The sequence below is a fragment of the Tachysurus fulvidraco genome, chromosome 17, assembly GCF_022655615.1.
Source record: "Tachysurus fulvidraco isolate hzauxx_2018 chromosome 17, HZAU_PFXX_2.0, whole genome shotgun sequence".
In the NCBI taxonomy this organism is placed as follows: Eukaryota; Metazoa; Chordata; class Actinopteri; order Siluriformes; family Bagridae; genus Tachysurus; species Tachysurus fulvidraco.
Window position 1 is genome coordinate 6,886,358 of NC_062534.1, and position 13,942 is coordinate 6,900,299.

A 13,942-nucleotide genomic window follows, 5' to 3' on the forward strand; every position below is an offset into this window, starting at 1 on the left:
AAAAAAGGGGGGAGGGAAAGTATGCATGCCTTTCTTTCATCTAACAGCGTAATTGTTGTAATGCTGGATTTTAAAATTTTTTAGAGCACTGTCCTTTGGCTGAATAAGGGTTTGCCCGAGTGCCTTTCTCCCAAACGATCACCTACCAATCAAGAACGCCTGCCAATTACATCAAATCCAGCAACTTAACTGTCAAAGGTCTCTTTGTAATTACAAAACCTCAATAAAATAACAGCTACATGCTGCATTTGAGCACCTGCCATCCCACTCTGTAAATCTTAAGTGCAATTGTGACAAGCTGAACTGTACACTGTAAGGAGATACTTTTATGCCTCGAGGCAGTGCAGAGATCAAACCAAGACTTCCGAGGTTGCGCTAATATGTCGTGTCTGCCATGTAACACAAGACATTTAGAGCGATGACACAATTATGTTTTGCATGTCTCTTCACACAGCAGTCTGATTCACCACATGCCTTGCAGGGACTGGAAGTTGGACTGGACTACTTGAGTGACTCACACTGGCTCAGAGATTTGCTTCATACGGTCCTGTTTTTATATTTTAAGCACAATATCAAAGACATTTCTCTTGGCCTATTTGACAGCTTTAAAATTTGTAATTTGCCAATTTTCAGCTGTTCAGCACAAAATATTCAGACTGTACTTTGTACAGAAATGAATAACAAAACGTGTCTGAATCAAAGCAATCACTTTAATATACCAAGTCATCAATGCACAACCAGGTTCAAACAATTCAGTGATGGTATTTATGAGTCTGGAGAATAAAACACTCTCTCTGGGCAGATTCACAGGTGCAGGTGACATGCAATGAATCATTCTACAGCATATTAAAATCCTCATTCACGGCCCACTCATGCCACATCTGTGATTGATTACAGAAAACACAGACATTTAAGGGAAGAAGAGCATAACGCTTAAAGGCTATTATATCATACCCTGAAGCCCTGAAGCCCTAGTTAATATTGTGTTTTGTAGTGTGAGCACAGGGGAAGCTACAAATTGCTACAGTTGTTATAAGTAGGCATGAATATGTATATTCTTGTCCTCTTGCAAATGCTGGAAGACAAAAAGTTCTTCAATTCTTCAAATTAATTTGTTGTGTTTCCAGAGTAGCATCACAGTAAAGCTGTACAAGAATAGCTCCCTTGTTCTTTAGCCCCTGGTGATATTTTAAGATCGTTGCTATAATATGTCAGGGCGGAGGTCCCAGAGAGGACATGGAGGGGTATTTGTAAATTGGGGGCATTCTGAATGCTGGTGTTTCCCACGGCTTTTCTCTGCAATACAGCATGTTATTGGAGGACGTCAACATGGGTTCCTTCAGGCTACCGGAAAGTACTCTACTGAAAACAGAAACAAAAAACATCTCAAAGATTCCATATTACATCCAATATACTCTGAGCATTTTATTAAGAACACCTGTACAACTACTCATTCATGCAATTATATAATCAACCAATCGTGTGGCAGCAGTGGAATGCATAAAATCATGCCAGAAGCTACAGGTCATGTTCACATTAACCACCAGAACAGGGAAAATGTGATCGCACAGATTTTGACTGTGACATGAGTGTTGGTGTCAGACAGGCTGGTTTAAGTATTTCTATAGCTGCCAATCTGCTAGTATTTCCATGAAGAACAGTCTCTAGAGTTTATTCAAAATATCAGAATAAAGAAAAAACATCCAGTTTACGGCAGCTTCGCAGATGGAAATATCTTGTCGACGAGAGATCAGAGAAAGATCAGGTGGTTCAAGGTCACAGAAATGCTACAGATTACTTAACAACTGTGTTTAATCGTGGTGAGCAGAAAAGCATCTCAGAATGCACATATCATGCCTTGAAGTTGATGAGCTGCAACAGAGGAAGCAAAGGACAGAAAGCTTATATATAAATGGTGTGTGTGTGTGTGTGTGTGTGTGTGCGAAATTACCTGACGTTTGCACTTTGTATTGCGTGGCTACCCATAGTGCTCTGACTTGCTGTTCTGTGGGGAATGGTACCTAAAGAAGAAGATACTTTGATTTAGAACACCTTAATTTCTTGTTGCTTGCTTCCTTGCTTTCATCCATTTCTGTTCTTGCAATATACATTTAGCTTGGATAATTGGTTTTAATTGCTTAGAGCTGTGTTTCTCAACTGGGAGCTGTGGACTCCATGTGGTCTGTGGGATTGTTTCTAAAAATATCTAAACATAAATGTTTTTTTTTTTGTTTTTATTATTTTAAAATATAACTTAATAAAATTTTAGTCCCATTAAATTTCATTCATTCATTATCCATCTCATTTTGAAGTGCTCTCGATCTATGTTGAGTATGGGTTAAATAAACAAATTTTACTGTTCACACCAAGACAGTTGATAAAATGAATTGTGCATATTAATGTGTAATTATAAATAATAATAGCAATGTATATATATCAGTCGGTGTATGCTAGGGGTCTCGACTGAATAAAGTTGAGAACCAATGGATTAGCAGTTTAATACACACACAAGCTTCGAATTTTAATTACACTTTATTTTTTTATTTTATAATAATAATTATTATTATTATAACTTAACAGTTCAAAGTGTGCACTGATTGCATGCACTGTAGATATTGTACAGTTTCAAACAAACTGCAAAGATATTCTTTAAGAGTATTAAATAAAATGCACACAATAGTAATAAATATGATTTACAGTACAATTTTTCTACTTACCTTAAAAGGTCTGTTAGCCAAGACATTGGACCTCATTTATCAATCTATTATTAAGGTCTTTTGCAAATAGGCCAAATCAAGCTTAAATTCCTGCCAGGTTTACAAAACATGTTTACAAAATGTTCTTCTTATTCACGTGAGTATGAGCATTCACAGCACAGCTGCTTTACTGATTCCCACAAGACTCCTTAAAAGGCAAAACTCACAGAGATGAAAATAACAGAATGATGAGTAAAGGGTAAAAGATTGCCTTCTAAGCATGGGGCGCAATAAACTAACTCCTTTTAAACAGAAGCATCGTGTCCTGATTGAATGACTAGACTAATTGGTCTTTATTTATGTTTTTTGGCTCACTTTCTTTCAAGTAATTAATATAAATCAAACGATTGATGTGTGTAGCTGAAATAAATAAGTGATTTAAACATGTCAAGTAATTTGTTTAGACATTTGGAGAAATAAATCCTCCTTACATTATGAGTCCTCTTATATGTAAATTTACACAAACTCAAGAGCTCTCATTGAATACTAATGTTTTCCCAACTAACCTGCTTCTCATGAATATAAACCTTCTTGTATAAAAGCTCTAACAAATGATTTACAATTAAATTCTTTCACATCCATCGTATTAAATAAGGCCCACTATTGTCTGTTGATATTTGCTTTATTAGTGCACTACTCCACCCAGTATATTATGTACATTTCAATTTAGATTCATTATTTTGCACTGTTCATTTATTTAGCATTCTCTTAAACACCTCACAGAAAAAAACAGTGAAAAAATCTGTAGAGGAAAGCATGTTATCAGCAAAACAGCATTTGACAGACTAACCTATCCGACCATCTTGTGGTGGGCTGATGAGACAAAGTCTGGAAACGCTTCCAGACATTGAGGGCTATTTGGGAAAGAAGCAGGAATTTAGAAGAATTATGGAAAAATTATGGTTATATCAAGATAATGATAATTTTTGACTTGCGGTACACATTGTAGCATATGAAACAGGATATATATATATATATATATATATATATATATATATATATATATATATATATAGAGAGAGAGAGAGAGAGAGAGAGAGAGAGAGAGAGAGAGAGAGAGAGAAAGAGAGAGAGAGATTATAGTTATATTTTGAAATCGACTTACTTTACTGGAAAAAGCCCTGCTGTCAATGTCCATGTTTTCAGCTCTGAAGAAAAATAATTATACAAGCACCACTAATAGTTGATGTTGATTACACTGCACAAACTTTGACCATTTCATTTGCCGTGTGAGTTTGCAAAGCATTCACATTTTGTATCAGACTATTCAGGGGTGCCCCCTAGTGATGTTGTTAGTTAGACTGTTTTAACATCAGACTGTGCATGCCTCCACTCAAATCAATGCACTGTACATTTATCTCTATATACAGTAGGTACCACATGACTACAGTAAATTGTTTAAATAAGAAACCACAGCAGACATAGCAGAACCGAGTCATCTAGACCATTATAGCAATGCTCTGCTGCAGCTCTGAGGTGGTTGACAGCTTCATAAGAGCTAAGCTTATCCAAACAACTATAGATTAATAAGGTTCTCAGATGAACGGTGGCAGGATATGCTGAAATTACGTGGTGAGGATCACCTTTCTGCCTTGCAGTGTGAAAATGCTGTGACTTTGGAGCAAAGGAAAGTTCTGGACACAACCCCCATCATCTGTGTTAACACTATGCCCTGATTCCCCATGTGTCAACCATTTACACAGGGGGTGAATGGAAAGATTGTGAACTAGTCAGGAAGAGCATTACAATGTATATAATTAAACTGGATGACTAAAAGTACTGAACAAATGTCCTCAGAGTAGAGTTTTTCATGGAACTCACTTCAATTGGAAGTATATTTAGTAGGTCATTTAAATGCATGAATTAAGTAAGTAAATAGGAAAGCACTGTACCAGGTAAAGTAGATAGAACAAACCAAATTAACACAGTTCTTATTCCTAAAAAAAATTAAAAAATAAAAAAACACGATCATATGAGGAAAGCATATGTGGTACTCACAGGCTTGTGCTGGATGCTTGGCGAGATAGACACACTGGAGAGGAATAAGGGATTTTTCTCACTATGGGTGCAGATGAAGTTGGAGACGTTGAGTAACCTTAATAAAAAATAAATAAATGAATGAATAAATAAAATTATCAATAGAACAAACAAATGCACAGACACTGATTCTGTAGTGCTCTATTGTGTCGCTAATTAGAATAGGTAGCACCCGCTCCTATTTCTTTCTATTTATATTTTACATTTGTCTTTAATATGATGTAAACTATGAGAATGAGTAAACTATGAAAATGTTAGGCAATTCCAATATAATACAAAGTCAGTTTATATCATAAAAATGATTCAGTACAACTGAAATGTTTATGAAAAACACGGTACTCTCCAGAAATAATGACATTCTTTAGAAACAAACAAAAATAGAATAACAGACATTAGAAACAATCTCAATTCTGGATTCAGGAAACAGGAGAAACGCTTGTTGTCTTTAACTTGTTTGTTTAGAGTATAAAAGTTGCACACATACTTGTCATTCAACCAAAAGAATTACAAAAATAATAATAAAAAAAAAACAACACACACACAATCAATGTTGTACAATGTTTATCTCAATCTTTGGATTTCAATCGTATCTATTTCTACTGACATGATCAGCGATGGTGATATGAGGAAAAAACATATAATAAAGTATAAAGTACAATAAAGTAAAGTAAGAATGGCTGATGAATTTTATTTCCTTTGTTTTTCAAATGCACTACATAAAAAAGTGTTTAAATAAATTTTAACAAATAATTCAAAAGGAAAAAAGCCCCAAAATAGCATACTGCATCTGCCATAATTTTTAGATTTCTGGCAAAATTTTGGAGAACTGATGCCATGCTTTACCTGATTTGAAACAACTGGATGCATGTAAATCCCTGACTGACTGTAATCCCACTCTGGAGCTGTAAAAATATAAGTAAATGTAAATACATTTATTTCTGTATAATTCTCACACTGATAAACCAAACTTTTATCAATAGTATAATAAATATTATGGCATTTTATTATATTTATTTATGCCCACATTCTTTTCAGTCAAATTTAAGAGCATTAAATGTCATTCAAGAGCAGCTGGAAGCAATACCCTTGCTGCTGAAGAGCTAATTCTAACTTTGATATGTAGGCTTTCTGCTCTGTCATTTTTCTGTAAATAAAAATAAGAAATGTTTAGCTATGAATATAGAAACAATTTACATTATTCATTAATATTCCATCTTATCAAAATTCTTACTTTGACATTTGTTTCATTTCTTGCTGCATTTTGATTAAAGCCTCCTTCATTTTTTCACTCTAAAAACAAACAGATATTTCTGACACATCTTTATTTAATATCACAACAATAAATCCAAAAAACTCATATAACTCCTACCTTCTGTTGATAATAAGCTAGTAACCTTTTCTGGTGTCTTGCCTGGAACTGCAAGACCTAAAGTTAAAAAGCTTAGTGTTAAAAATATCTACGGCTGTCAGGAATACCCAATTATAAACTACTATATCCAATAATAAATGTTTCAGCAAATACATCTCTAGAAAGTGGCGATAATATAAACAACCAACAGCAAGAAAAGACCACTCATCTTCATGACAGAAAGCCAAGCGCAAAAGGCATTTTGAGCAAGAAAATATCCAGTAAATTATTAAAGTGAAATGTACTGTATTACAGCATGCTTTAATGTACAGAAATGTTTGCGTGTGTATAAATGCTCCTGTATGCAGGCATGTAGAGGATGGAAGATAACAGAGGGTGAGTAAAACAAAATGGAAACAATTTTAATTGATTCAATGATCATTTAAGCAACGTGGCTAGCAAATTTACAGTTATGCTTAGTTATCTATCTTTAATCCAGCTAGTAAAAAAAAAATGCTATACGTATGTCACAAGAATTGACTATTTTTCAAAGGTAACTCAATGCGTCGATTGTTAAAATAATCAATATTGGCAAACTAGTCTTTGAGTGGAAAGATTTCAGGGTAAAAAGAAGGCAGACAGGCACTGACGGCTGTTACGGTCACCTTGCTTATCTCTGAGAAGTATTTGATTGCAGTACTGCTGATATCTGAGAACAGCGCTCTGACCTCTGAGCTGCTCTGCAATAAAATCAACATAGATGTTAAAGCAATATTTGTAGCCACAGCCATTGCAATCCCACCGGGAGATCAATAAACATTTGAGGCTGCTTACTTTGTCTGAGAGCAGAGACAGCTGACATTTTGCTTTGCAGATCAGACACTCGCCTTCTTTTCCTAAAGTAACAACACTGTGACTGATACACAATAAAATGGCAAAAGTAAAAACTATAGAACATTCACTATTAAATTTCTCTATATTTGCAATGTGGATACCATCTGATCAACAATGCTCCAGTGGTGCTCCTCTATCATTCCCAGTGAATGAACACAATCAGTAAATATACAGTACACCTACGTATAAACCGACCTATACACCAGGGTACGGTTTATGTACCTTGTAAAATGACAACTCAGTGTATAGTCCATGCATACTATAACTACTACTAGCTAGGTTAAGTTGACAGAAATAAATTACCTTTCTGAAAGCATATGTTGCATACAATATGGCCACAATTTGTCAGAGCCAGGTGGATATCCGGTCCTGGAGACTTAAAGCACGAATTACAGCATATCCACTGGGACATATTCTGCAAGGTTACATAAACATTATGATACAGATTACAGTTACACAGTATATATTCTGTACATATAAAATGTTCTTAAATGTAATAGCCAGACTGAATATATATATATATATATATATATATATATATATATATATATATATATATATATATATATATATATATACTGACTTTGCCATTTAGAGGAAATTACATTAATCACGTCACACTGAGATCAGTAATAGCTGCTGGATTTGTGTATATCAGAGGAAATTATAATTACAGACATTTCTTTCAACAAAGAAAAAAAAGCATTTGTAATCTTTGTCCTCTGAGGGGGAAAATATTTTGAAGTGCCATTACATAATCAATGTAGTGCATTAATGAGTCAGTATTAAATATTGGACACAAAAGTTCCTGAATACAGTGTAGTTAGTTATAGGAAGCGGTTATACAAAACCTTGGCTATTTAGCTAGATGAGAAGGTGAGACGGATGGACAGAATAAAGGACTAAAGCACTGCTGCGTTGCTCCTATTAGATGAAGGCTAATTCACACTGGTAACCAAACAGCACTGCAGGTAATGCAGTGAAAATGGTACAGTAGTGAAAGAAAGTTTCTAAGACAATATGACATTTCATTACAAAAAAAACGACTTCGTCTGCTCTGGTGACCCTCTGTTTGTTTACAGAGATGTTTGTTTAGAGATGTTTACAGAGATGTTTGTTTAGAGATTTTTTTTGTTTAGAGATGTTTACAGAGATGTTTGTTTGTTTACAGAGATGTTTACAGAGATGTTTGTTTAGAAATGTTTACAGAGATGTTTGTTTACAGAAGATGTTTTTTTGTTTAGATATGTTTACAGAGATGTTTGTTTGTTTACAGAGATGTTTACAGAGATGTTTGTTTGTTTACAGAGATGTTTACAGAGATGATTGTTTAGAAATGTTTACAGAGATGTTTGTTTAGAGATGTTTACAGAGATGTTTGTTTAGAGATTTTTTTTGTTTAGAGATGTTTACAGAGATGTTTGTTTGTTTACAGAGATGTTTACAGAGATGTTTGTTTAGAAATGTTTAGAGATGTTTGTTTACAGAAGATGTTTTTTTTGTTTAGATATGTTTACAGAAATGTTTGTTTGTTTACAGAGATGTTTACAGAGATGTTTGTTTGTTTACAGAGTTTTTTTTGTTTAGAGATGTTTACAGAGACGTTTGTTTGTTTACACAAAGCTAAATGACTGGATATAGCTATAACGATATCAATAATTATCCGTAAACACCACTAAATACACATCAAAAACCTGTTCAGTCTAAATATTTAGTTAGCTAGTCAATTACCCGTCAACGTACCTGTTTAAATCCAGGTTAGAAGACTAGTTAACAATCGAGCACACAGACTCGGCTGGTTAGCAGTTTGTTTATAAAGACAATCTGTTCGACTCGAGTTAGAGAGTAAAGTATTAATATGTCAGTCATTTATTCCGAAATAAAATATCAGAATATCATAGCTGTAAGCTTTGTTCTGTGTGTAGTAGCTAATTCACCAGATACTTTAGCAAACCAGCTAACTATGCTAATTAAGTCGAGCGACGCGCGTGAAACGTTTTTTACCATCAAAGCGCGCGAACATTTATAGTTGAGTTGCCAGATTCGTTTGAAACGTACTTCGTAAAGTGCTATTGATAGATTGATTTTTTTTATTGTTAATGTTGTCTTGGACTTGGTTTTGTATTACAATAGCAATTATGTGTTTTAAGATATTTTTCCATAATGTTGTTGGATTTGGCTTTGTGTCATAATGTGTTTTCAAATGTGTGTGTGTGTGTGTGTGTGTCTGTGTGTGTGTGTGTGCGTGCGTGCGTGCGTGTGTGTGTCTGTGTGTGTGTGTGTGTGTGTGTGTGTGTGTGTGTGTGTGTGTGTGTGTGTGCGTGCGTGCGTGCGTGCGTGCGTGCGTGCGTGTGTGTGTGTGTGTCTGTGTGTGTGAGCGAGATAATGTTGTCATGTTATTGTTGATTTGTGTTGTGATAATCTTATCATTATCTCTGTGTTTACTTTTTGAATATAGGTATTTATGTCAGTGACTTGGTCTACACAGACTCTATGGCTATATGTGAAATCAGGCAATTTTGAGTTCTCTGCTATTTGCACAAGGTTTTAAAAAACGATCAAATCAAAATTTTATATGTCAAAATGTAATTCTAATATTTTATACGCAGCATGATGTATCTGTATAAAAGTATAAAATTAGTGTAAAAAAGAATAAAATAAGGTAATTAATATAATAAACAATACATAAATAATAAAGAATAAACATATGACATATTAGATATCTTATAAATGTTAAGCATGTTATGTGTAAATTCCCCAAACCATATGGTAAATCTACACATTTACTCTATTTATTTATTTATTTATTTATTTGTTTGTTTGTTTGTTTGTTTGTTTGTTTGTTTGTTTGTTTGTTTATTTAAAACATTTCATTTGAATTTCTTTTCCCTAAAATATTTAAAGAATTGTGTTGGTTGCTATATGTGACACGATTTATCTTGGCTCCATGCATTAAATAAAAGAATGAAACATGAAAAAGTTTACAGGAGTGTGAATCCACTGTAGGTATCGAGCATTAATCCACAAAAACTGGGAAACATTTGTACAGTAAGTACAGACTTTATTATGTTAATCAGGGAGACAGTCAAAGACATAGTGGAGAACATCACTTAGTGTAATAAGGCAAATACTAGTTAGTCAAATAGTAAAGAAACAGTTATTTAGCTAACTAACTTTATATGACAAATCTAAACTTTGCTGATTATGTTAGCTCTCAGCTTAGGTAGATTCAAATTTAGCTACAATACAGCTAGACCAATTTCTTTTTGATGAAAAAGTTCTTCAAGCTTCTCATTTGCCAGAATCCCACAGTGAGTAGTATTGAGGTCTGAATTATTGCCCACCACAAAACATTTCCATTTGTTTCTTCACTCATTTGGCGAAATGTTTCCTCACGTTCCTGTAATTATCAAAACAAACAAAGAACTGTCAATACAACTTGCTTTTATTTGAAGTACAATTTTGTTAATCTGGATAAAGATAAAACATTTTTTCAGTAATCTCAGTAATCAGCAGTCAACTGCATCAAATGCATTGTGTGTTCAAGACTACAGGAGTCGCCTCGCTTTCCTTCATTCTTTACTTTGTTCCTTACCCTCTCGAAGTCTTGCTGCTTTCTTATGTAGTGCATTTGGCCTATCAGGTGCTGGATTTTGAACTCCACTGATTCAATGGTGTCTTTGGTCTTGACAGCACTGGGGTCGATGGTGTGTTCGACCATCTGCACATCTAGATGTACTTTCTGTACAGGGACACAGAAACTATTCTGTCACACAGAGTTTTCACCAAAACTTATGTAAAGAATTGTAAGCAATGCAATAAATCAGCACAATAAATCAGTAAATCATTATAGGATTACATGCATGCCTCATGTTACTAGTAATACAATATAATGTTGTAGTCAACACACTCAGTCATATCATATACAGGTAAAAAAAAAGGACCATTGTTATATTCATTCATTCATTCATTTTCTACCGCTTATCCGAACTTCTCGGGTCACGGGGAGCCTGTGCCTATCTCAGGCGTCATCGGGCATCGAGGCAGGATACACCCTGGACGGAGTGCCAACCCATCACAGGGCACACACACTCTCATTCACTCACACACTCACACACTACGGACAATTTTCCAGAGATGCCAATCAACCTACCATGCATGTCTTTGGACGGGGGGAGGAAACCGGAGTACCCGGAGGAAACCCCCGAGGCACGGGGAGAACATGCAAACTCCACACACACAAGGCGGAGGCGGGAATTGAACCCCCAACCCTGGAGGTGTGAGGCGAACGTGCTAACGTGCTAACCACTAAGCCACCGTGCCCCCCCCCCCCCCCCCCCCATTGTTATATTATGTTGTATATATATGTATTATTATAAATTTTTTTTCATGGTCATAGATGCGTTCTAAGCTATATGTTTTTTGCTTTGTTGTCTGGGATATTAAAGTCTATTTATGTATATTTTAAAGTGGGATCATAGATCTTTATCACTGTTACACAAATATACGTAATAGTGCCATCTGGTGGTGATGTCTTCAATGACATAATCCGTGTTATTAGATTAGATTAGATTAGAACATTAGATTTTTTTTTTTTTTTTTTTTAGGAAATTTGCCTACACCAGGCTACTTATGGACATATATACATATATACTTATGGACATATATACATATATTTTTTAAAATCAGAATCAGCTTTCAGAATCAGCTGTAGCACTGAGGCAAAATAGACATACTTACAATGCAGTATTACAGTAATCTGGATGGTGATTTATATTAAGATCCACAATGAGCAAGCAAAAGGTAACAGTGGAAGGGAAAAACTTCCTGAGACATCATGAGAATGAAACTTTGATAAGTTGATTAGTATGACTAAACTAATCACTTTAGTTTCCTAACCTTTTGCGTTTTAGAAAAACAAGATTTCATTTAATACCAAGGTCAAATTGAAAAAAAGGTTTAAGTATTTACTTTAGTTTCAACCTTGTTGTGACCAAAACAGTAGTTAGTGGATGTAACTGAGTTATAACTGGCTCAAGTTTTCCCAGCAAGGACTGATATAAAACTTAGATGGAAATAAACATTTTACAGATGTAAATACTTCCTGGCAGAAATGTGACTTGTGTCTAATGTACAATAAGTTTTGACCTTGACTTACCAAACGTTCGTTTGCAAAGACAGAAAATCTTGTTGTGTTTGATTTCACACAGATGAAATGCTGACCAGAGAAATGGGATGTGAAGGTAAATTTTCCAAATTTGCCAAAACGTTTCATCAACAATACCTGCAAACATTAGGAAAATGCTAAGGGTTAAAATCAATAATGCTGGCAAGTAGCAAAAATCTAGATTTTTACCATGTATTAAATAGTATCCAACCTCAAGGTTAGGGTCTTTAACTGTGATGGTCAATCCAAGGTGTGGAGAATGGCCTTGCTTTTTATCCCAGTGTTCTAATAAGATATAACCTGGAGGGGGAAAAAACACTCCAGACAACACTTTTTTGTTTGCAGAATGCTCTTTTGTTTAATTTGACAGAAAAAAAGCTGCATGCTTTGATCCTTGACAATCTAAAGCTAATAATAAACAGATTATAAAAACTGTTATTATTTAACAAAGAAAGGTGTTTTGTTGTTGAAATGGCAAATCTTTTGATTTAGCATTTACAGAAGAAGTATCCAGTGCAACCGCTTTGGTTCAGACAGAGTGCCTCATGATTTCCTGTTTCTCAGTAACATGACAAGCTGTCTTTGTATTATTATTATCAAAAGAGGAAAAGAAATAGAGGTGGATGACAGCTATGAAATAACTGATAAAAGGAACTACCTTGTTCTGGATATTCAACCAAATAGTATCTAATTATCAAATGTAACTGAATAATTGTAATTGTAAACGCTGTTGAATAAGAGGAATAAAGTAGAATGCTGTTATAGGAATGTGATGAACTTCAGGGCAATAATGCAGAAACAACCTCCCATTGTTGATTATTATTTTTATATAATGCCATTCCTTATAATGTTGTATTCCTAAAATTTCCAAACAGGTCATCAGATCAATGCTTTCTTAAACATAAGTGTATTTTTTTACACTGTTTATCAGAATTTGTTTCATACGGACTGTGAAAAATGTAAACATTTTTTTCATCTTATCAATTACATTAATGAAATGTTATTGTATGAAAAGTAAAGATATATTATACAGTTTTATCACAATCTATTACAGTAAAAGCTTACGATTTTAATAATAAAAGTAAAAAGCATTAAAAATATGTATTTAACCCAAATGTCTGTCTAAACATGCTATTTAGCTTTTAAATCTATTTAACACTATTGCTATTCCTGTGTGGTATGTTTATTCTTTAAAAAGCAGACAATCTGCTTTAAATACCTTGAAAATATAGAAATAATAAAGAAATATTTATATTCCTATTATCTATACTCTTAAAAGCATAACAGCAGCAATGTACTGTATTTATATCAGTACAACAGTGCCATACCTTGGAGCTGAAGGTATTTTGTTGGAAATTGTAAAAACATTATATATTAACGTTCTTTACCTGTGACAAGGGTGTCCTCAGGAATCTCTTCAATTATACACCTTTCCTTCTGCTGTGACAGCTCAAAGTACATTGCTGGAGCCGAAATAACCAGGCATGATATCAGAAGGCCGGTCTGGATGAAATTCATCATGGATATCCTTATGGTTTCATTAAAGAGATATACAACTAAAGGAATACTAAGAAATGTACAGTATGGATTTTTGTAGTAGTTTTGTGTGAACACAACGGCAAACGTGTGAAATGTCCACCTGCATGACTTAGTGTTGTTCAAACAAGGTTACAAGAAAAAGAGTGATAAGACCACAGCTTGTGATTAAAGTTGACAAAGAGCCCAAATAGTTAACCTTGT

General features: G+C 34.3%; 2 protein-coding genes across 7 annotated transcripts; both read right to left on the reverse strand.

Annotated features, from left to right (window-relative positions):
• Positions 1–690: 690 nt before the first annotated feature.
• Positions 691–9,072, reverse strand: LOC113647700 (probable E3 SUMO-protein ligase RNF212). 6 transcript variants are annotated; one of them, XM_027154551.2, is made up of 13 exons: positions 8,779–9,070; positions 7,339–7,450; positions 6,976–7,037; positions 6,807–6,881; positions 6,163–6,219; positions 6,025–6,083; positions 5,878–5,937; positions 5,637–5,695; positions 4,755–4,851; positions 3,862–3,904; positions 3,547–3,610; positions 1,952–2,021; positions 691–1,359 (listed from the first exon to the last, which is right to left on the reverse strand). In XM_027154551.2, the coding sequence occupies exons 2-13, from the start codon at positions 7,445–7,447 to the stop codon at positions 1,212–1,214; spliced, it is 903 nt and encodes a 300-aa protein (XP_027010352.1). In that variant the 5' UTR covers positions 7,448–7,450; positions 8,779–9,070; the 3' UTR covers positions 691–1,211. The 6 variants fall into 6 exon arrangements, with proteins under 6 accessions (XP_027010352.1, XP_047658371.1, XP_027010351.1 ...); XM_047802415.1 differs by having other exon boundaries at positions 691–1,362; positions 5,905–5,937; positions 8,779–9,069; XM_027154550.2 differs by having other exon boundaries at positions 691–1,362; positions 8,779–9,068.
• Positions 9,073–10,096: 1,024 nt separating this feature from the next.
• On the reverse strand, positions 10,097–13,823 carry si:ch211-255i20.3 (transmembrane emp24 domain-containing protein 11). Its single transcript, XM_027154722.2, has 5 exons — positions 13,591–13,823; positions 12,414–12,502; positions 12,194–12,319; positions 10,631–10,777; positions 10,097–10,435 (listed from the first exon to the last, which is right to left on the reverse strand). Exons 1-5 carry the CDS (start codon positions 13,721–13,723, stop codon positions 10,286–10,288), a joined length of 645 nt encoding a protein of 214 aa, XP_027010523.1. The 5' UTR covers positions 13,724–13,823; the 3' UTR covers positions 10,097–10,285.
• Between the last annotated feature and the right edge of the window lie 119 nt (positions 13,824–13,942).

Coding starts and splice junctions, on each gene's coding strand:
- LOC113647700 (XM_027154550.2), bottom strand. CDS start 7,447: ATGTCCCAGTGGATATGCTGTAATTCGTGCTTTAAGTCTCCAGGACCG. Junction 6,084..6,162: donor TAGCTTATTATCAACAGAAG/GTAGGAGTTATA, acceptor GTTTGTTTTTAG/AGTGAAAAAATGAAGGAGGC. Junction 2,022..3,546: donor ACCACAAGATGGTCGGATAG/GTTAGTCTGTCA, acceptor CTTCTTCTTTAG/GTACCATTCCCCACAGAACA.
- si:ch211-255i20.3 (XM_027154722.2), bottom strand. CDS start 13,723: ATGATGAATTTCATCCAGACCGGCCTTCTGATATCATGCCTGGTTATT. Junction 12,503..13,590: donor TGAGGACACCCTTGTCACAG/GTAAAGAACGTT, acceptor TTCCCCCTCCAG/GTTATATCTTATTAGAACAC. Junction 10,436..10,630: donor AGCAGCAAGACTTCGAGAGG/GTAAGGAACAAA, acceptor TGATAATTACAG/GAACGTGAGGAAACATTTCG.